The sequence below is a fragment of the Octodon degus genome, unplaced genomic scaffold (genome assembly GCF_000260255.1).
Source record: "Octodon degus isolate 3935 unplaced genomic scaffold, OctDeg1.0 scaffold00042, whole genome shotgun sequence".
NCBI lineage: Eukaryota > Metazoa > Chordata > Mammalia > Rodentia > Octodontidae > Octodon > Octodon degus.
The window spans coordinates 12,876,484-12,899,651 of NW_004524618.1; the positions used below are offsets into that span (position 1 = coordinate 12,876,484).

The 23,168-nt window shown below is 43.2% G+C and overlaps 1 protein-coding gene across 3 annotated transcripts in view; it reads left to right on the forward strand.

Annotated features, from left to right (window-relative positions):
* The first annotated feature begins 3,107 nt into the window (after positions 1-3,107).
* Acsl5 (acyl-CoA synthetase long chain family member 5) overlaps positions 3,108-23,168 on the forward strand; it is a 52,915-nt gene continuing 32,854 nt past the window's right edge. The window contains exons 1-2 of one of the 3 annotated variants that reach the window (XM_004631534.2): positions 3,108-3,272; positions 21,915-22,099. In XM_004631534.2, the coding sequence (XP_004631591.1) occupies positions 21,944-22,099 (156 nt within the window). In that variant the 5' untranslated portion in view covers positions 3,108-3,272; positions 21,915-21,943. Of the gene's footprint in view, positions 3,273-5,102; positions 5,322-21,914; positions 22,100-23,168 lie in introns of those variants that run through there. The other 2 variants (XM_023715599.1, XM_023715598.1) reach the window with 2 other exon arrangements.

The following is a 23,168-nucleotide window of genomic DNA, read 5'->3' on the forward strand; positions in this document are numbered from 1 at the left end:
TATATATGTGTGTGTGTGTGTGTGTGTGTGTGTGTATGTACAGAAAAATTTTTTTTCTGTATTTCAGGGAAGGGTCCACAGATCAGACTTGTAGTGATTCTCCTTTTTGTAGTTTCCCAAGAGATGAGATTACAGGCATGTGCCACCATGCCCAGTCTCAATCCCATCTCAGCATGCCCAGGGGAGGGGCTGGCACAGCAGGCTGGAGGATTGAACCCCTGGGCCCTGCGCCTGCTTGCAGGTGCTTTAATCCGCTGAGCTATTTGGCTGGCCCTGTACAGCAAATTTCTGATTCCAGGTATCTGTTGCTGGGCCTGTAGGCTGCTTCCAAGATGTGGGTATCGTGAGCTATGCTGTCATAAACGTGAGCGCACATGTGTCCCTGCAGTAGGGTGCTTTTTACTGTGTCAGGAAGATACCCCAAAAGAGACAGAGATAGATAAAATGCAATTTTTTTTAAATATTTATTTATTTAGTGTGTGTGTGTGTGTGTGTGTGGCCAGCTCAGCCCACCAGGGGGCGGGACTGGCTGGCATGTGGTGCTGGGGGATTGAACCGCGGTCCCTGTGCTTTGCTGAGCTTGTTCTAAGTAGGTGCTTTAGACCACTGAGCCATCTCACCAGCCCTAAAATGCAATTTTTAACTTTAGAGTTTTGAAGAACCTCTGTACTGATTTCCATAGTAGGTATACTAGTTTGCCTTTCTATCCCCGATGCAGAAGGGTTCCTTCTACTCCAAAACCTTACCAACATTCACTGCTTTTTCAGTTCTTGATAATAGCCCTCCTCTCTGCAGGAGCATAGGATCTCGGTGCTGCTTCAGTTTGTGTTTCTCTTTGTTGTTTCCAATTTTTTTTATGCGGGCGTGCCTACAATACACAGCAATTGCACTCCCTGAGGGAGCCGACCCTGGAGGGGAGCACAGCATGCTCTCTGTCCCCTTGTTCTCCCTTTCCTCTCCCCTCCTTCCATTTCTTGGGCCGCTCTCACAGAAGTTCTCACAGTGCTACCTCCCTGTTTCCTGTTATCTATTTTATTTTCTCTTTATTTATATTTGAAGTTTCTCATGTAAGAGAAACCACACAACATCTAAGCTCAAATGTCTGATTTATTTCACTTGATTTTATGGTCTGAAGTGAATCCATTTTCCCATACATAAATCAATTTTATCTTTCCTTAGGGCAGGGAAGTATTCCATTTTATATAAATACCACACTTTATCATATATATATATATATATATATATAGAGAGAGAGAGAGAGAGAGAGAGAGAGAGCTAATGATGGTTATATAGGCTGCTTCTGAGACTTAGCTATTATAAATTGTGCAGCTGTAAACACAGCATGAATGTGTTACTGTAATATGTCTTGAGCTAGGGCTATAGCTCAGCAGCACAGTGTAGAAGGATGTCTTTAACTCTTCGGAGGGGAAGATGCCTAGAGAAGGAGTAGCTGCATCAAGTGGAATTTCTGTTCTTAGTGTTTTGAGGAATCACCGTACTGACTTCCATGACAGTTGTACCAGTTTAGCTTCCCACCCACAACATAGAAATTTTTTTCACTAGCCTCTCCAGCACTTGTCATTTGATTTCTTGATGATAACCACTTTTTTTTTTCTTTCCTAGAGATGGGATCTCGGTGCAGTTTTAATTTGTATTTCTCTAGTGGCCAATGATTTTAAATATTTTTTCATGCATTTTTAGGCCATCTGCATTTCTTCTTTGAGGTGGTTTCAATTAATTTTAATTTCTGAATTTTTGTTGGATCTTTTATCTGAGAGTTCTAAGATTGTTAGTTCATGTGTTCTAGATATCAGATGGTTGTCCAAAAGGTAGTTGACAAAATTCTTTTTTTTTCCTCCACATCATGAATGGTGTTGCAGTTTATTATTTTTTTAAAGAACACAAAATAGTAATAGAATAAAACAGCATTAGAAATAATGCAACGTTTCACTAAACAAAATAATAGGAATTCAACAATAGTCGCTGTGTACCAGGATTGAACCTGAGACCTTGGGCTTACCAGACAGTTGCTTAGGCCGCCGAGCTACCTCCTTAGCCCCAGCTTTGATTGTTGATGTTACTTCTTGCGCAGCTGAGGTTCCGTTCAGAAAGTCTTTGCCTGTGCCTATGTCTTCATGCTTAACCTGTCTTACCTTCCAGCACATTCAGTATTTGTGTTTTAACATTTAAGCCTTGCTGTCTTAATGATACAGGAATCAAAAATAGTGACTAACAACTTCCCCATGGAAAAAGGACAGAAGACAGGCTGAGCTGTGAAGTGCCAGCCACGCTGTCTTCAAGGGCCTGGGCAGGCCATGGTGGTGCATACTATGCCTACTATTCTGTACCCTCAGCAAAACATACTTGGGCTTGTCAGTGCCCTACACTCTAGGCTTGAGTCTCATATGGATTGCTTGGTTGACCTGGGAACAGTTTCACTCTGGCGGGGACATGGCCCGTCCTTGAAGGCCACCTCCATGCAGACCTCTGTGAGTCCAAATCTTTTTTTTTTCCAGAACCGGGGATTGAACTCAGACCCTTGCGCTTGCTAGGGATGTGTTTATTTCACTGAGCCATCTCCACGGCCCCCATAGCTTGAAGTTACAGCTGGAGCCAATTACAGTGGCTTGCTCACTGTCTCTGTCTCTCCTCTGTCTCTGTCTCTGCCTCTCTGTCTCTGTCTCTCTGTCTCCACCTCTCTGTTTCTGTCTGTCTGTCTCGGTCTCTCTGTCACTGTCTCTGCCTCTCTGTCTCTATCTCTGTCTCTGTCTCTGCCTCTCTGTCTATGTCTCTCTGTCTCTGTCTCTTTCTTAGCCTGCATGTAAGGAATACTTTTTTCCTCTTCTTTTCTAGACCCATTGTGTAAAGATTGCACCAGAAATGTAGATGCAAAGCCCATCTCCTAAAATCTAGGCTTTGTAAAAGATTTGTCTTATGAAATGTTGGCTTTGAAAGCTACGGGCTAGCTTTTTTCCCCCCTCCTTTAAATCCATTGCACAACAATCTCTTATTTTAACCTTTTGCCAAATCTGTACTTCTGTCAGAGTGTTTGAACAGGTAACTTCTACCTTTGGACTTGGATTGCAACAGGTTCAAAGTTTCTCCAGGAGCTTGCTGAGCACCTCAGGTCTGGATCAAGGTGTGGCGCAGTCTCGGGAGTTGTGGAGAAGGCCGGAGTGGCTGCACGCCGCGCTGAGCCAACACAGCCAGCAGTGCAGGGAGTTTTCCTGCACGCAGGCTCCTGGTCAGACCCTGATCACTATTCCTCCAAGGTAAGCTCCGATAATCCCAGCTGCCCTGCATTTCATACATCTACGAGACAGCACAAATGGGGGTGGCGCTGGAGAAGCAGGCAGGATGTGCATCTGTGTTCAGTTGCAGGCTCTTTTATAGTATAAAGTTGCATTTGACTCAGGAGCAGCTCACTTGTATGTTGTTGAAACTTTGATAACCTGTGTAGAAGCAAAGAAAAAAATCAATTGGAAAGACAGAGAGAGCTCTCCGGGTGCTGACAGGAGAAAGAACTGGAAGAGAATGTTAATTCTACTAAATGCATTAAAACAGACTTGGAACCTTTACAGGTTCTGCTCTGAAATTTCTGCCCCAGTTGGGTTAGAAGGGTCATTTACCAACTGTTGATGGCAGCGATCCCCTTTTGGAAGACAGATGGTAACCGGTGTCCTTGGTAGATGTTCTATTAAAGGCCGGGGACCTTACCAGGCACATGACATGTGTGACATCATTGGTTTGCTGCTTCTTGTGAGGAGGTGGTATCATTCCCATTTTATAGATGAATAGTTTTGTCTCTGGACCGCCAAGCAGCATGGCCTAGCTACATGGTTAGGAGACGAGGTGGCTAATTTGAGCCCTGATCAGCCTGTCCCATAACACAAACATGCTGGCAAAACCTTCTCTTAGAAACTGGGACCGTCGCTTCTGTGCGTGCAGGACTGGATAGGAAGGTGCCTCTGATGAGACTAGAATGACCCAGACCTTTCTGAACTTGAGCGTTCAATTCTGGAGGAAACTGATTTAAAATAAAAATAAGACTCCTCTCCTGCCTCCTTGAAGCCTTTCACTTTGGTTGGCAAGGGCAATCTTCTCCAGAGAAAGCCTGCTGACCCGAGCTGGACACCCATTCTGCCATCCTTCCAGTGTGGCTCCGGGAGGAAATGACTTCTCATGAGCTGAGCTCCTGAGACTGAGGATGCGTCAGCCAGGAGACGTCCTAGCAAACGGAATGCTTCTCCCCCATCCCAAGGGGCTTCCCAGGAGGCTGAGGGTCCGCCTGTCCATCTGTACTTCCCACTGACTTTCAGCTGGAGGTTTTAAGGACCTCCTCTCTACAGGAAGAGAAAATCCTAACCTACCTTTAGTGAACTGCTGCAAGCCTTCTTGCATCAAGGCTGGGGAAAGTGCTGCTTAATTTCCAAGTGTCCATGAGCTTGCGGGTGCAGGTAGAAGGTGGGAAGGGGCAGAATTGTTAGGTATTTTTGCCTTAAGTGAACTTGAAGTGAACTAAATAAAACCTAGTAATACTTGGGGTGGGGGGAGAGAATTCCTGATACATTTGGAAGTATGAGAGGCAGAGCTGGTATGTCAGCAGAGAGTGAACCATGTCAATTTAATGACTCACTGCTGCTGTCATGCTGGACTTGGTTGTTTATTTTATTGGCTCTGGGGACCAAGGCAGGTGGTTCTGGGGATGAGAGAGAGGGGCTCCCTGGAGAACAGAATGGATGGCACCGTTTCCAGATGGATCTGAGGGCAGAGGTCCCTCTAGGTGGACCTTCACAGGACCTTTCTAGCTTATGAATCTAGCAAGAAAGGCAGCACCTCCCTGTCTGGGACCTAGTGGTCCAAGAGGTGTCTCATGTTTTGGGGGGTTGGCTTTTCTCTTCTTAGTTTACAGCCAGACAGAAGTCAGGGTGGATTGTGCTGAAGAGAGTTGGCTTTGTTTTCAGCCCTGAGGGGCTGGGGTTAAAGGCTTTGAAAAGGAGCCAGGAGCGCTGGGTTGGGCAGCTTCTTTCCTCGTGGTCACAGTACTTCCACTTTCAGTTGTGAAAGAAAAACCAGGAAGTGAAGTCCCCAAGTACACTAGAAAGCCCGGCCAGGGTCTGACTCCCGCCAGCTTAGAGCAGGGCAAGCGTGGAGGCACTCTGGGAGGCTGGCTGGCCGCTCGCATGGACAATCAGAAGACACCAAGTCCCTGGAGAAGCCAGGGGTGAGGAGAGAGAGACGGGGACTCGTGTGTCAGCAGAAACGTGGAGCCACGAAGCTGAGTTCACTGGAAACACCAAGGCACTCGGCCCCCTCTCAGGGTAAGGGAACATCTAGCGGGTGATACCCAGCGAGGTGTCCTGTGTGAGCAAGAGGCGTCCTGGTCCCCAGCTTCAGCAAAGCAACTTGGGAGACTAGAGATTGCTGTCTCACAGGCATATCATGCTTTCTCCCCATCAGGGTTCCAACCACCACTTTCAAGCCCCTGAGTCAGGATGAGGGAGGAAGGAGGCCACTGGGCACAAGTGGGTTCTTCTCCTGCCTCTCTTAGTGAGGTTAGTTACCACACAGATCCTTTGGGGTGGGAGAACTGAGCACCTGGCCTGCCCTTCTGTGGTGGACTGCAGCTTCCCCCTAAGTTTTCATTGACTCCCTTTTATGGTAAGGGCTGGTGAATGAGAGCGAGGAGGTGGAAGAGACCAGTAGAAGGTTTCTGAACAAAATTGGATTTGTTTTAGGCATAAGGCCACAGGTCACAGCTGAGATGAGCTTGAAAGACCTCTGGAGAGTGAACCTCGGGTGGGATTTGAGCTTGGTACTTTCTGTGGGTGTCCACTGTCTTTAGTGGTGTGTGGTCTGAAAGGTTAGACTGACTCTAGAGACTATCAGAGGCAGAGCCTTCAAAAGGACTAAAATAAAATGGAAGATTGATTTAGTTTAAAGAATAAAAGAGGTGGTTTTGCCACAGCTTGACCTTGACCCCCACATTCTGGCACAGGATCTTTCTGTGGAGGGCCCTTCCAGGGGAGAGGCATTGGAGGCCAAAACAGAGTATGTCTTGGGAGAGCCATGGCATAAGATTCTGAGGACATCACTTGTGTGCTTGGCATGACAAAAGAAATAAAAACATAAAACAAGAATCATAAATACAAGGACAAACAGGTGACATAGATAAGTAACCAGTATGTGGTGAGGCGCTGGTGGATGGGGTACTAGCAAAATTCAGAGCTGGCATGCCCGAGATAAGAATATTCAAATTTAAGTTTTAAACATTTCAGCCAGGCATGGTGGCACACAACTGTATTCCCAGCACTCTGGAGGCTGAGGCAAGAGGATGGTTGAGAATTCAATACAAGCCTGGGCTACAAAATGAGCTCAAGGCCATCCTGAGCTGCATAATAAGACCCTGTCTCAAAACAAAACAAAACAACAACAACAAAAAAACCAAACAAAAGCCAGGCCATATTTCAATTTCAGGCAATCATCTGGCCAGGCTTTAGGACAAAGCCAACTCCACAGTGTCAGTGTACCGTTTCATAATGCGTCCAGTACATCCTGTGAAGGTCCTGAGCTGTGAGGAGAGGGGAGGTGAAGCCAGCGAGGCAGCAGACGTCGTAGGTGCTCACACTTCATCAACACCATCTTTCGAAGGAGGTGACTGTGTCATTCTAGGGTTGAGAGAGTAAGTGGGCTTCAAGAGGTACAGCAACGTCCCCAAGTTCAAAAAGCAAGTTGTCAAATTGGGGCTGAAACTACTGTCTGTATGATGCTAAAAAACTGTTCTCCATCCACTCGCACATAGGGCTAGATTTCCCAGAAAATTTAATTTGCAATAAGATTTTTATGTATGATGACCTGGATTCTGAGGTATTGAGTATTGAGTTCACATATTTACAAGCTTTGTTTCAGTTTGAAAAAAATTTTAGAACCACACATATTACAACTACTATTCATTCAACATTTTCTTTCTTTTTTTTTTTTTGCAAAGTACTACAAGTCTTTATTTTTTTAATTTTTTTCATAATTTTATTGATAAACAAATAGCAATGAGACAGTTTCAAATCATATCGCTAGGACAGTTTCAATAACTAACACACTGCATACATTCTTCTTAGTGGTTAATTGCTGTACAAGATGTGGACTTGAGATCCTATTTACAAACACCATTAGAACAAATCATTCTATTCATTGAGAGAATGTAAGCATATATCTATCCTAACCACTTTGAATACACAGATACAAAATGGACATTCATTTGTATATCCCTTTTTTGCTAAGTTCTGTTATTTGAATATTATAAGTGTGCAAACTCAGCAAAATATTCTAAAAGAGTCCAGTAGCCCATAATAGCATTGGGTCTTCTGTTTAACTGGCAATGTCAGAAATTGTTGACCTGAGTCCCCCACAGCTCAACATAACAGCATGGCTTTACTTCCTATATTTCGTCTTCATACTTTTCTACTGGATGGTTAAGACCAAGGTAAAGCAGGACCTATGCAACAAGAGTTGTAGCTTTTGGGTCTGAGAAGGTCAGTGAAATCCCCTCAGGATTTATCCTGAGATCCTGTACCTCAGATTGTAGAACCTTTGTCAGTGTCAGCCATGTGGATGAGTCATGGCCATTGCTTGGCCAGTGTGCTCTCTGTGAAAGCCTGAGAGAGTGTTTTTGCTCCGTGTGACTCTCCTTAGGCACACTCTACATCATCAATCACTTTCCTTTTTGGCCCCATAATCTTGATCAGAAAATTTGAGACACTACCAAGGTACATGACGTTACAGTACAAGTTCTCATATGTCCTGAGTCTTAATTGACCTTAGAAGGCTAGGGCCAAAATGTTGGCTTTCCTTGCAGCCCTCCTTTTTCTCTAATTTTGGTCTGCAAACTTAGGTTGTTAACCATCCAGAAGACAAGCTTATTGTTATTATCAAACGACTTAGGCTATTAAGCTTAACCTCACTATCTCACTGCATTTCAAACATCTTAGGCATAATAAGGAACAGGTATTTTTCATCAAGTATTGATATGTTGAACTTTAAGTCCCTACATAATATGATAAAAAAAAACATTTAAAAATTAGATTATATTTTAAAAATGGGATAAAGAATTATATACTTCTCATGTTTCATTCAACATTTTCTATAAAGCAGTGCTGTGCTTAGTGTTTGATTGGGGATTTTATTATTTATTTATTTATTTATTTGGTACAGGGTCTCACTTTGAAGCTCAGATGCATAGTGATCCTCCTGTCTCAGCTTCCCCAGTGCTGGGATTATAGGTGTGTGCCACTGTACCAGGTTTTGGTGGCTGGTCTGGTGTGCCTAGAATTTCCAGGCCAGCATGGCATCCAGGACCTGGAATCAAACCTGGGTCCTTGTGTTTGCCAGGCAGGTGTTTAGACCACTGAGCTATGGCCACTGCTCCGGGATTTTGTTCTTTGTTCTTCCAAACAGTGCTATGAAGTAGACACTTTATTTCATACCTGACAAAAGTTAGACTTAGACACTAAATACTCCAGGGTTAGATTGGTTCTGGAGGGCCGGGGTTTGATCACTGGTAGTGCATGCCATGCAGGCCCCACATTGAGTGGGCCACCCAAACGGGGAGTGGTGGAGCATGCCTATAATCTCAGTGCTGGGAAGGCTGAGACAGGAAGATCACTATGAGTCTGCTGCATAGTGAGACCCTATACCAAACAAATAAATACATACATACAAACATATATAGATTGGATCTGGAATTTAAGGTTGGCTCTTTAGTTCTGAAGGTGATCTCTGCCTCAATTTCTTTCTTTTTTCTTTTCTTTTCTTTTTTTTTTGTTTTTGTTTTTGTTTTTGTTTTTGTATTTTAGGGAAGGGCCTACAGGGAGCTCCGGGTCTCACTAATAGATCAGACTTGTAGTGATCTACCTGTTTACAGCCTCCCAATAGCTGGGATTACAAGTGTGTGCCACCATGCCCAGTTTCAATTGCCGTTTCAGCGCACCCCTGGGGTGGAGCCTGCATGGCAGGCCTAGGGATTGAACCCCGGCCCCTGCGCCTGCTTGCAGGCACTTCAGTCTGCTGAGCTATTTGGCTGGCCCTTCTGCATCAATGTCTGACAAATCAGGTTTAGTGCATAGGCTGAAGAATTGGGAGCTGGAAGAAACTTGTCTTTTGAAAGTCCTCGTATCTCAGTTGAGACAGAAAATAGATTGTTAGTTGCCAAGGGTTGAAGGAGAAAAACGTGGGGGATGACTGATTATTGGTTCAGGGTTTCCTTTAGGGGTAATAAAAATGCTTTAGAACTAGGTAGAAGTGATAGTTGCATAATAGTATGAATATGCTAAATTATTAGAACTGATCACTTTAAAAGGATTAATTTTTGTTAAGTGAATTACACCTAAAAAATATCCTCCCATCTCTAGGCAGGTGAGTTCCCAATCAGGCTTTGGCTATTTTTTTTAGAAACCAAGAGTGCAGTCCCTCCTCTATCTGTCCCTCACTCTTGGCCAGCAAATGCACTGACCCTCCTTGGCTGCACCTAGAGGTGACTCTTGAGTCTGACAGAACTCTGCGAAGGTTGCCTGGTCCCAGCAGCTGTGAGCACCATCGTGAATATCACCACATTGCTCCATAAATATGTCAAGATATGCTTTTGCCCTTCATATACGCAAATCCTTAGGCCCGAAACAGACTTTCCCCCCTTGTAATGTAGCTAAGGCCTGACACATCCTAGGTTTTCAAATCCTACTGATGACTTAATCAGTATATCAGTTTTTGGAGTTTGAAAGGTCAGAGCATGCAGGGACTGCAGTTGCCTGGCTCTGGGATCAAGCTTCTGGTGGAGCTGGTGAGACAGCTCTCTGTCTCTCCCAGTCATTCTGTTCTCAGAGTGGTGGGCTGGAGAGTGTTTTCTAGAAGGATGCTGGAACCAGAAGGGGTCCTGAACCAAGATAAAATCATGCCTCCTCCAACTAACTATGCTCTGTTTAAAAAGAAACGAGGAGTCCTTAAGACTTTTGCATGTAAGTGGAATGAAAACCATGACTATCTCTATTTCTGCAACAGAGCAGCTGATGCTGATAGAAGGAAGAGAGAGTCCCTCTTTCTTGAGGACTTTATGTACCTGGTAGTACACCAGATACTACACACATTATGCCTTCTGTGTGTAGCTAAGGAGAACTGATACTTAATGACATTAGGTGACTGTCCTCAGGGCCACCTGGAGTTGTCGAGTGGCTGCTCTGCCATCTGGAGAAGTGATGGCCTTAAAAGTCTGCCTCTGAAAATAAGAGGATTGGTGACAAAGCAGGGTGCTTGTTCATTAAGTCTGGTGACTCTCGATCATTAGTCCAGACAGCTGGTGTGACAGCCGATTCTGCAAAGCACTGAGGAGGGAGGCCCCTTTCCCAAGCTCTTGCATCACCTGGTCTTCATCCTGGCAGTGTTCATGGGGCCTAGCACTTCATTCAGCCTATCTTTTTACAGACTCTCTTATCAAACCTAGTAGACTTGTGATACTGGTTCTCCTTACCTCAGTTTTTTTTTTTTTTTTTTTTTTTTAATTCTCTTGGTCAGTAATAGGCTTGGGGCACCCTTGAGGCTATTTGCTTTGACAAGCCTCTCTTCGGGTGGAGCTATTGGACTGAGATTTGTTTGAAGAACAGTGGTAGACAAAGGTTGGTTGGATCAACCTGAGAACCAGTGGGATTTGTCACCTCCTGTCTCCACCTCAGGGGAGATAGCTCCATATCTGTGCTAGTAGACTGATGTCAGAAGGTCTTGACGTTTGGCCTAACAAGGGTATCCTATTAGAGAGCACTCAGGTCAGCTGGCCACGGTGCTCAAACCACCAAAGTGGTTTCATGTTTGTGACCCAAACTGACTCCAGGGCTACAATGATTACACAAGACCCCAGACATTGCCATTTTTATACTTCTTGGAGCCTTGATGTTTGTTTTTTCTTTCAACTATGGTAGACTCTCCCTACATTAGAAATAGCTCCTCACCATTTCCCACCCCTACATGGCCCCTTCTGTTCTCATGTGTGCCTGTAGCCACATCTGGGCATCCTCTTCTTCCTTTGCACTTACATTCGTCCACCCTAATGTGATACCTGGCCTGTCCATGAAGAAGGCAAATGAGAGACATGAGATGCCAGTTGAGAAAGATAGTGTGGTGCTAGTGGCCAAGCTGGGTTTGAGCCCATGTAGTCAGACAGAAAGGTCTGAGGTCTTGCATGGTGAGGCACACCTACAATCCCAGAACTTGGGAGGCTGAGGCAGGAAGGTCACTGTGAGTTTGAGGCCAGCCTGGGCTACATAGCAAGACCCTGTCTCAATAGACAAACAAACAAATGCAAAAGGTCTGGAATCAGAATTGGGGTCTTTCTAACTGTAGGCTCTATTGATTTGATTTTCATCTTTGAATATCCCTGGAAAAGCAGCACTGATGCTAAAGCCAGTGTTCCATGTACACACCGTGATCTACGCCAGCGTATGCTGATCTCGTCTTCCTTTAGATTCATGAGCTCATCCCATACTCTTACTAACTCTGTGCTTTTTATGGTAGGTAGACAAGAAGTCCCCAAAGAGCAGATGCTATATATTCTGTCTGTCCCTCAACATATACCATAGAGCTGGACACAAGTCCAAGATCTTTGCCTTATTGAAAGTTAATGTCTAAGTCAATGCAGAGGGCATACATACTTCTCCAGTCTACCAAGGGATGTCAAGCGAGGACACATCCCACAGAACACTTGTCTCAAAGTATTATAACTGCCTGGGAATTTACTTCAGCCTCTACCAGCCTAGACACCAAGTCTGCTTTCTCCACTCTCAGCACACTGCCTGCTGCACAGTAAATGCTTGGATGCCCCAAGAGCACTCATGATGAGTGAAACTGGAACTTGCTCATGTCAGGCTTCTTGGTGTTACCCCTCCTGGCATCACACCCTAGCCATGGCATTCCCTAAGAAAATTTGGCTGATGATATCCCTTTGTAGGGAAATATAGTGTTTCTTGAGAGACTGAATTTTGCAGTTAGATCCTTCGACAGACTCCCCTCTCTTTTTGCCTCGCTCCAAACTTGTGGCAGTGGCAGCTGTGGGCTCCCCTTGTGTCTAAGGTCCATGCCCAGTGATCTCTGGACAGGAGTGAATATTTCAGTGCAGGGAGGAGGTCTGTTGTCTAAGAGATGACACCGAGTCACAGGAAGGCTTCCTGAGCCACAAACCCAAGGAAAGAGCCAGTCATGCTGCATGTCTCACAAGCATCCCAAGCTGTGGTTCTAGCAGCTTTTCCTGTGCAATTTGGCAGCAAGACATCACCAGGAGATAATCCTTAAAAACCCTCCTTGAGCTTGTATACTCTGCCAGCTGTTTTACAAATTAGCGCTATTGGGCTAGAGAGAGATGTGGGAGGTTAATCATTTTGCTTCCCTCATCCTTTAATTATTCAAACAATCAAATTAAATTTTTCCATGGTGTGGAAATTACTGAGTGCCCCCCTGGCATTTTAATACAGCTCCTTAGGTAACACAGTCTCCTTGCTCTGCCAGGCAAGTATCTGAGGAAATGCCAGGAGGCTTTCCCTCTACCTGGGGACTTCTCCTGGTGTATGTGCTTCAAAGTACACCAGGAACCAGGCTTGAGGTGAAGAGGACCTGGGGCTGTCACATGGCTAGTGAGGCAGTGGCCTGAACATCCAGGTACCTGTGAGTGGCTGGAAAGTAACCAGACTCATAGGTCAAGATCCTGTGCCATCTTCTCCTCGAAGTTCCTTGGAGTAAATGTTGAAAGATACACATTCAGAGGCCCCTGATTTAACTTCTGCTCTAGTTTCTTATCAGTTGGAGAGATGAATGAAACAATTTTCCACCCCTAGAACCACTCCTTGGGCTGGGGTGCTCTGTGCTCTGCGCCTGCAGTGCATTTTACATAGCAGCATGAGCACATAGCTATATGTAGGAAGTTGTTTGTTTGTTTGTTTTTGTTTTTTTTAATATACTTGGTTTTTACAGGGTCTCACTATGCAGCTTGGACTCGTAGTGATTCTCCTGTTTTTCAGCCTCCTCAGCACTGGGATTACAGGTGTCACGGGCATATGCCACTACACCTAGACCCTGTGGTCCACTGAGCTTGCCCTGGGGAAGGGTCTGGTGTGGCATATGGTGCCAGGGATCAAACCATGGTCCCTATGCTTGCTTAAGCTTGCCTAAGCAGGCACTTTAGTCTGCTGAGCTATCTTACCAGCCCCGAGGAAGTGGTTTGGGTGAGGAAATGCTAGGTTGTAGGAACCAAATCTAGGGTGTGTTCCCAAGTGTGTTCATGTGAAGTACACTCACCTGAGTGACAGAACTTTTAAAGTCAGCTGCCTGAGCCAGAGATGAGATAAGACAGAGTCGTACATATTATTGTTTGGTAAACAAGCAAAATACACATGACAGACATTCAACAGTACACCACACCATCAAGGATTACTTTCCCACTGAGACCAACTCTAGCTACTCTAATTAAAACTCACTTTCCTGTTGTGCCCCACCTCTCTATCTGTATCTGTTTTGTTGTCATTGTTGTTGTTGGTGTTCCATTTTATAATAATCTAATCATTGCTTAGGCCCATTGTCAAACCCCCACTAGAAAAAAATATCTCACAAGGGCAGGATATTTACTGCTTTGTCTTCAGCACCAGGAAGGATTCCTGATACAGGTCAAGTCCCTTAATATCTTTTGAAAGACTGAATACACAGAACTTTCAGGAAAATCCATTCTTAACTCCTCTTCCATTTGTCTTTTCTTTTCAGCAATTCAAGTGCATATATACTCATCACAAGTGGGAATTTACTGTACTGTACACTCTTATCTTCGAGTTCTTTCTTTTACTTGGTGATAGATCACGGAGCTGTTTTAATATCAATAAACATAAACCTCTTTCCCTGCCAAGGATTCTATTATGTGCAAGAGCCGTAATTTATGCATTATACTTTTCATGGAATACTTTCCTGGGCTCTTGCTGAGAATTTTTAAAAATAGGGTAAGCTAAAAGATGCTTGACCTTACCACATTTTATACTGCAGTATGGGGCAAGGGTGCACACCTAAGAGGCCGCATGCATCAAATTTACTCTTTCACAGTTAACACTGTAAGTTACCTTGTCTTGTCTTTGTTAACTGAAAGGGTTAAAGAAAAGCAATTTGGTTAAATTTGCACTTCTAAACACTGAAAAAGCAAAAACTGAAAACCTTCCCTTAAAGTTAGGTCTCCTATTTTGCTGTAAACTTGTAGGTCGTGCCCTCTGCTTGTTCTTTACTGGACTGTATGTTGTTTTTAATGTCATCTAAGCATTCCATATTAATGAAATTAGCTCATTGTCTCTCTGGGATATTTGATACTTTTCCTAATTTATTATTTATTTGTCTTTTTTTGTTTTTTAGTGGAGGCTTAGCTTTTGGTTTTGGTGCTGAGGACTGAACCCAGGCCTTTGGCTCGCTAGGCAGGTGTTCTACCCTGGAGCTAAATACCGTGCCCCTTACTTAAGTTTTGGATTTTGTGTCTGTATCTTTTCTGTAAGGTCAATATTTTTAAATATTCTTGTGCAGTCAAACTTACCACCATCTTCATTTCTAGAGTTTGGGTTTTCTGTCTACTTTGAGTCTTTCCTATACCAACATTATAACTTTTTTCTCCCATGAATTATTTTTAAATTATGGAAAAAGTGCTATTCAAATTAGTATACATGAGACTAGACTAGGGTAAAAATTTATAATTAAAAAGTTTAGATTCTGAGGCACAGAAGAAGGCTTGACAAATGCAGCCACACCTGCAGTAGTCAAGTCCTAAGTCCTTAAATGTATCTATATGCTTGTTGCCACTCTAAAACCAGTAGGATTTTCTTGAGAACTACTTAGCTAGTTCTAGAGTTTTTTTTACAAATACAAATTTTTAAAGAGTCAAATGATTTTTTTTTTTTTTTTTTTCAGAACCAGGGTTTGAACTCAGGCCCCTGCACTTGCCGGGCAAGCACTTATTCTACTGAGCTATCTTCCCGGCCCCAAAAGTCAAATGATTTTTGACAAATAACAGAAATTAAGTAGGTAGCCAAATGACAAACATGGCGAAGCTTGCCTATTTTTTAGAGCGCTATAGAGATTTTTCTATTGGTCATTAAAAAACAGACAAACCTATTTAGCAAAACAATTCTGAAATAACACCCAGTTGACACCATTATATAACATATACTAAATTGCATTCCAAATCAAAATAATTTTTTCACTTACAATTAATACATTGATAATACTAACTAGCCATTCAGAGAGAGAATATGCATTTTGATCTTTGAAGTCTTTTAATAACCTAGGTGACTGCAATTGTGTTTCCTTAGCCACAGTACTTTTCTATATCACGTTCCTTGCATTTTATGAGACAGGATTATTGTCTCAAATAATGTCATTTTGTCTTCCCTCATAGAAGAAAATTACCTGTGATACAATTAAACTGGTGTAAACAAGTGAAAAGCCCTTTGCCTCAGTCTCTAAGGAAACTGGGTTAAGGGTCCTGCGATCGAACTCATACCTGGCTCACCCGCATTGCGCACAAAATAGGAGATTACCAGATGCTTCCAGAAATGCTTGTGGCACTATTGGCTTGTGGCGTCCTGTTGACTTCTTGCTATTACTTTGTTTAGAAATATAGGGTATGTGTGTGAAGACTGAGCTTAAGAAGTAGTCATGAATGATGAGAAGTGGAAAGCCCAGTGCGGTGAGCAGACCTGTCCTACACAGCCGCCAAGCTAGCTCGTCAGCCCCTTTGGAGTCATGAGTTGTAAAGACTTGTGACAGGAGTGTAAGCACATCGCAGGATGGAAGGAAGAAGATGTTAATTGGGCCCCGAGAACCTGGGGACTCGGGTCTTCCTTTTAATGAGATTTTTGCCACCACAGGATAAGCCCATACTTGTAAGAGAAGAGAGGAACCAATTAAATCCAAATGAACCTGTGCTACTTTCCAGAAGGCAGATTTTTGAAAAGCTTATAATTTTAATTTATACATCATTATCTCTTATAAAGTAATTAACTGTTCAGGCCTAAAAGCAAAGAAAATTTCCCTTATTGTCTTTAGAGCTCCAGAAACCCAGGGTAACAGAATGATTTCTTTTTTGGCTAGAGTGTCTGTCTTCTTCACAATGCAGACAACTTTATTCTGATTGCTCCACCCGTGGAGGAAAAGGCCCATCCTGAGTAGTCTTTGATGCTTATTATAAACACCCTCTCTCCACCATGTGTCATCCACCCCTAGCTAATTACCAAAACATGGATTTGGAAGGACCCACCTCAAGACTGACCAGAGAGACCTTGTTAATTAGTACGTGTTCGTAGTCTATAGTGCTTATGTTCCTTGTGGGAAATTATTACACGTATGCAGTACATCTTAATTCCTTGTTTTCATCTCTTTCTCCTTCCCTCCTCCTTTCATCCCTTGATCCTTTTTAATTATCTTTCTTCTTTGGCACGTGCTTGCAATATTTCACATTTGCATCTCGAGTGCGATTGGTGCATGTATATCGCACAGCTCTTAGATAGTCTAAGATTTGATAGTTTGAGGGTGAAAAAAACTAGGATAACTGAGTATTTTCAACAGAAAATTCTAAACTAAAGCACTGCTCCTTTGACAACCATCCTTAGAAGTTTGCCACGTGCCATTCATGACGTGGCCACGTAAACAAAACAAAAATCCCAGCGGATCTTAAAGGGCCAGGACTATTTTAGACAGAATAATTTCATGGAGAAGAGGAAGCCACGCCCATGACAGAGACTGGGGAGGAAAGGGAGATTATGTAGGGTGACCAGAGAGCCACCTCTAAAGAAGTGATAGCAGGCAGCCCTATCAGCTCTGGGGAACTGTGTTGCAGGTGAAAGCAAAGCCAGCACACAAGGTCTGAGGTGGTAATGGGTTGAAAGAGGACTCTAAGAGAAATGCCTGCAGCAGACATACATTTTTGTTGTTGTTGCCGCTGTTACTGTTGTTGCACTGCTAGAGATCGGGCATAGGGCCTTGCACAAAAATACAATCTTAAATGAATGAGGTTTATCATTCATCTAAAAGAAAATTTTCTTTAGCCCATAAAGATAACTTGAAAGATTTATAGCAAAAATTAGCCAAAAACTTGAAAAATAGAAGGGATTCTTTAAGGACTTCATCCCAAGAAAATGAGACTTAAGAACTACTACCTCCAATTCACAAAGGAGTAAAACCCAATGTTGAATATAGGCTGGTCGTAACCTAGACAAGATTGGTTCAGGAAGCTTGCCAGTGGTGTGAAGGCAGAAGGGGTCCTTCAGCTAGCTTGCAAAGAAAACACAGTAGGAGCCAGAAAATGAGGGACTTTACCTGTGGCCTCCCATGCCACACAAGAAGGGAGTGTCCTAACAAATGCACATCCTGGGATATGGGGAAGGGATGCATAGTTATCACCACTCCCCAAGCAGAGGAAGCTTCCCACTTGGGGCATCCTGACGTGCACTGAGATTGCTGGGCCTCGGCCGTGTGTCCATGAGCTGGAGCAGGAACTCCAGACATAGTGTGGCAGGATGCCTTGCTCTTTTCCTTCCCACTATTGCACTCTTCCTGTCCCTCCCCTTTTTTTAAATGGAAAACAATGTTAAAGGGGAGAGCAAGTGCTGTTACACCACTGGGGTGATTGTTGGGTGACTAAACCAGACTTGTAATGGGAGGCAAAAAAGGACACGTGACAAGGAGGAAGACGGAATTTCCCCTCACTTATTCGAGCACTCTGGAAAGTGGTCAGATGTTCTCAAGGTTAGAATGGGAGCTACATCTGTCCTATTCAGTAGGCTTGTGAGGAGGGTCGTACCTTCTCTTGGGATCTTATTTTCCTGCGTTTAAACAGTGAGTAAGTCACATGAGATGCTTGCTGATCCTCTCTAGTGCTAAGTAGAGTGAAGAATGCCTGGCTGTATTGTAGGTTACAAAGGATGCCATCAAGAGAGAAAAGAGACAACCAACAGCACAGGAGAAAGTACTGCAGTCATGTAGCTAAGAAGAGTCTAATGTTTGAGATATAGAAAGAATTCTTACAAGTCAACCAAATGACAACCCAAATTGTAAAAGGGCAAAGAACCTGAGTAGACATTTGTTTAAAGAAATACAGCCAACAACCACAAAAAAAGATGTTTATTAGTCATTCAGGAAATGAAAGCCAAACTCACAAGCAGGTACCATTTCATACACACTGGAATGGATTTTAAAAAACAGAAAATAACATTGTTTATGTGCATTTGGAAAGATGAAAAGCTGCTTTCCTAATTGTTGGTATCTAAAATGGAGTAGTGCCTGTGGAAAACACTTTTGTGTTCCCTCAGTGGTTAAACATAAGATTAATACATGAAGCAGTTAGTCCTCTCCTAGTTATACACCCTGAAGAAAAAAAAGGTACTCAAACAAAGAACTGTTATACTAATGTTCATAACAGCACTATCACGATAGCCGAAAGTGAGGTTAACCCAGAGGTCCATCAGTGATAAATGGGCCAACAAAAAATGTGGTATATCCATACAGTGGAATAGTATTCAGCTGTAAAATGGAGTAAGTTACCCATACATACTATAACATGGAAGGCCCTCAAAAATATTCTAAGTAAAAGCAGTCAGCCACAAAAAGTTATGTATCATGCGATCCCATTTATAAAAAATATTTAGAATAGGGAAAACCCATGAAAGGGAAGGCTGACTAATACTGGCTCTAGGTGTGGGGGGATGACTGCTTCATGGGCATAAAATTTCCTTTTTTAGGTAATGAAAATGTTTCAGAACTAACTAAAGGTTATGAATATGGCAAATCCTGCTAAATTGTACCTTTTTAAGTGGTTAATTCTATTATATGAATTTTATCTCAATTTAAAAATAATTGTGAGGGGGCGGGGAGATAGCTCAGTAGAATAAGTGTTTGCCTGGCAAGTGCAAGGGCCTGAGTTCAATCCTCGGTTCTGCCAAAAAAATAAAATATTAAAAATAAAAATAATTGTGAAGCAGCAGGGAGGAACCACCTGAAATTCCTACTTGAGTTAGTCAGCAGGAACACCTAGGTAAGTTATTTCAAATAGCTTGACAAATCCTTCAGTATCTCCTGCAAATCAAATCTTTTGCGAAGGTAGGCAAGGTCCTTTTTGTTCCTGTGGAAGTGTGGGTTTGAAATTTGTAATCACTCCCTGGTTTGTAGGGAAGCCATGAGGCTCATCCCTTTCCTGGACAAGATGATCAAAATCTGTCTAAAAGTAGGGACTGAAAATGGGCAGACAATGACTTGTCAAATTGGATGCTATGTTTTTGCTTATTTTCTGCCTCTGAAAACTTTCCAGAGGTTAAAATGGAAGTTTCATGTTATCCAGTCTTCTGAGTTATCTAGGGTGGGTGCGGATGAGGGAATCTAGGACTCGAGTGGTTCTGGGGCCACTAGACTACGTGGTGATGGTCAGTCAGCACTGATACCAGGGGCCCCTTGAGACCACTCAAGGATCCTTAGTCCCTTTTCTCCTAGTGGATGACCACAGGCTGTTCGCCCACCCTCCACCCCTCTCAGCCCCACATCATCACAGGGGAATAGAAAATGCACCCATAGATCCTACTTTGAAGTCTTATATTAACTTTAACTTTGCCATCTGGAGGAAAGGACACAACAGATGCCCATTATGACAAAGAGGGTGCAGGTGAGGAGCTTCTCGTGTGCAGGCGTTGAGACTGGGGCACAGGGAAGGAGCCTCGGTGATAAGGTGGTGCCAGTGTCCCCACCGGAGGGAAGGGCAGGTGTGGGCTGACTTACTACGGCACAAGTTTCCCGCGGGCAGTGCACCCTTTCCAGCTGGGGCAGGAGCGTCTGGCCTGGGCTCCAGTGCAGCTGGCTGAAGGACGTCTTCATGTCCGGAAGTCTCACTTCACCCTCCAAGTCTAGGTAGGACTGAATTGCAAAACTCCCAGGGATCAGAACCCTGCCAGGTCGTCGTAATCACACCCCTGTTGTTGTGTAACACAGAGCCTGTGAAAGCTTGCTTCTGTTTTTGTTTTGACCTCTTCTTTCCCTAAATAAGTTATGGAATGCAATATCATCCCAGTCTCTGGAAGTTCAATTTTCCTTCATACAATAGAAAGAGAGGCCTCCAAGTCAAGTAATAACCAACAAAGGGGCAGAAAAATGTTGAGAATGACTCAGAATTTCTTGTATTTGTTTCTGCCCTTACACAAAATTCCTACGCTTGATAGCCTCTCCTAGGGCTGGAGTAAAGCGTTTCCCCTAAGGAGGAAGATTCCTGATGCCAGCCCATAGAAGGACCCCCCGCCCCCGGCTCTAAGTCAGCTATTGTCTTGAATTGGTGTAATTTTTTTTTTTTTTTTTTTTGTAATTAGGCTTGTTTTGCTCTGTTGATTTTAAGCAGGAATATTTGGTCTCATTTATGAGATATTTTCATCTGTCAGTCTGGGAGTAAATTTTGAAGAAGGCAAATTCAGAATTTCATTTGCTGTCATCTATAAGTTCTAGACAAGTTCAGACTCCTTGAACACAATGACTGACATCTCTAAGAAAAAGTAAGTTGTGATTTAGTAGATTTAGATATAGAAACAACAGGAGAAATAGTGTGTAAGCCAGGCATAGTGGTGCATGCCTGTAATCTCAGCACTCTGAGGCAGGAGGATTGCTGCAAATTCAAGGCCAACCTGGAGACCTTCAAAAGTATTGTAAGTAAAAGCAGTGTGACACACAAAGTCATGTGTCATGCGATCCCTTTTATAAAAAATATTTAGAATACATAGTGAGACTGTATTGAAAGGGAGAAAGGAAGAAAGAAAGAAAGAAAAGAGAAAAAGAAAGTGGGTAAACTTGGACAAGTCACTTTGCTGCTTCTGTTTTCATTTCTGTGAGGACAGTACCTAGATTAAATTAACAGCCATGCAAACACCCAAACCTGGTGTAGTCAGCACTCACCTGGGCTATGAATGTCCAAACCAAGCCTGAAAGTAAAGAGGTGATGACAGCTGGAAGGAAGACCAGCCAGGACTTTCCCTAGGCCTGCCCCAGAGTCAGTTCTTTCTGCTAGAGTAGTTTGAAGCTGAACTTGGCTGGAACCAGAAGAGTGGAAGTACGGAATGCCTTTATTGCTTTAGTCCCTTAAGATCTTTTCCTGGCCCTAATCTGTAGTGCCCCCCATGGGCAGGGCTCATTCTCCAGCACCCTTTCTGTGTCCTTCTAACATTTGTTACCTGCATAAATGACTCCTCTGGACTCCCTAGAGGAGAGAATATTGGATATATCATTGGATGTATGTTGATCTCACAGACCGTCCTTGTACTCTAAAAACAAATGCACAGGGCAAGGCCTATTTGGCCAGCAGGAAGTATCTTTCATGCAAAATGACTGATTTCTAAAACCTGTGATGTCACCTCTTGAGAAGCCTCCTCTGTGTTTGGATTCTATGTGGGAAATCCAGCAGGAAGTATCCTGACTCCTGGTGTCCCCTCGCAGGCGAAGCTGTCTGGTACAGCTACCTCCACCAGCTTATTTTGAGGCCAGAAGACCTAGGCTGTGGGCTCCAAAGCAAAAAAGAAGCAGGTTTTTTTTTTTTTTTAATTGTCTGGGAAATAATTAACTTATTTCCTTTGATTCTTTCTGCCTTGTATGAAGACAGTCAAGCAGCCAGGGAGAAGAATGTTCTACTATTTTTAAACATTGCTAAGGTAAACAGTGGAGGAAATTCTGCTACAAAAGCCTAGCTCTCTTCAAAAGTTGGAGGGTGTGTGTGTGTGTGTGTGTGTGTGTGTGTGTGTGTGTGTTTCTGTCAATAGAAATATTGATAAATGATATGGGCACTTCCTCTAATCTCTCTCTCTCTCTCTCTCTCTCTCTCTCTCTCTCTCTCTCTCTCTCTCAAGGTCTGAGTTTCCTGGTGCTGTTTACAAAGATGCTTTTTATCTTCAACTTCTTGTTTTCCCCACTTCCGACCCCGGCGCTGATCTGCCTCCTGACATTTGGAGCTGCCATCTTCCTGTGGTTGATCAACAGACCTCAGCCGGTTTTCCCTCCTGTTGACCTGAACAAGCAGTCTGTGGGGATTGAGGTAATTTTCCACTTACCTTTATAGTTTATTGACCTTTATTGGACATAAACTATAAGTCAAAACCCAGAGATAATTCATAAAAAGGAAGGAGATCTAGTGTAGTATGAGAGTATAGCTCTGTTAGGTTACTGACCCATGAATAATCTATGAATTTAAAGTTCTATTATTTACACATTTTCTTTTATAAACAATGAAATCACAGTGGGGTCATAGGATGCTGATAATCTAGATTAAGGATTGGCAAATTATAGTCTTTGGGAAGATCCTACCTGTATTTGAGCAAATTGCAAACTGAGAATAGTTTTCACATCTTTAAAGGAATAAAAAATGTAAAGGTGGAAAAGGAGATTGTGTATGTTCCACAAAACCTGAAATATTCTAGCCTAGACTATGCATTGTTTAGAGCACAATTTTGCCAGCCCATTCTTTAGGAGTGAGAAAAGTTTCATAGAAATACCCCAGTGTCAGAGAACAAGAGCAGTCCTTTCCTTGTGTTTAGTTCTACCTTTGAGTTAATATCCCTCCTTCTCAGAAATCAAGCTGGGTTAACTCCCCTGGCTGTTGGTAAGATGTAGCTTCCTCCTGCATCTTTTGAAAGTTCCAGTGATGTTCTCTTCATCTTGTCTGCCCTAGCCTCCCTAAATAGCATCATCCATTCTCATGCGATACCCTCTTCAGAGAGAAAATAGTCCCTGCTCCTTTGCTGGCTGGCCTGACTACGCTTTGTACAATCTCCTTTCATCTACGCAGGCATCTAACTTTCAGACATTTCCACCCTCCACATCTGGCTTTCCCAAATCTTTTGATACATTTCTAGGTTCACTGCCATCTTCCCATCCTCCTGCTTCAGGCCACCCTATCCTTCCAATCTTTCCTTTCTCCCCAGAGATGCTTAGGAGTTATCTGTTTACAGACTTCATCTTCTGAACTCCAGCTCCCCAAGGGTCCCTTTGATCGCTCCTATCTTCTCTGAAATGCTCTGGGTTCTTTTTTTTTTTTTTTTTTAAGTCAACAGAAAATGGAAATATACTTTTTAAAGTTTCTAATACTAGGAGAAGATATCATACAA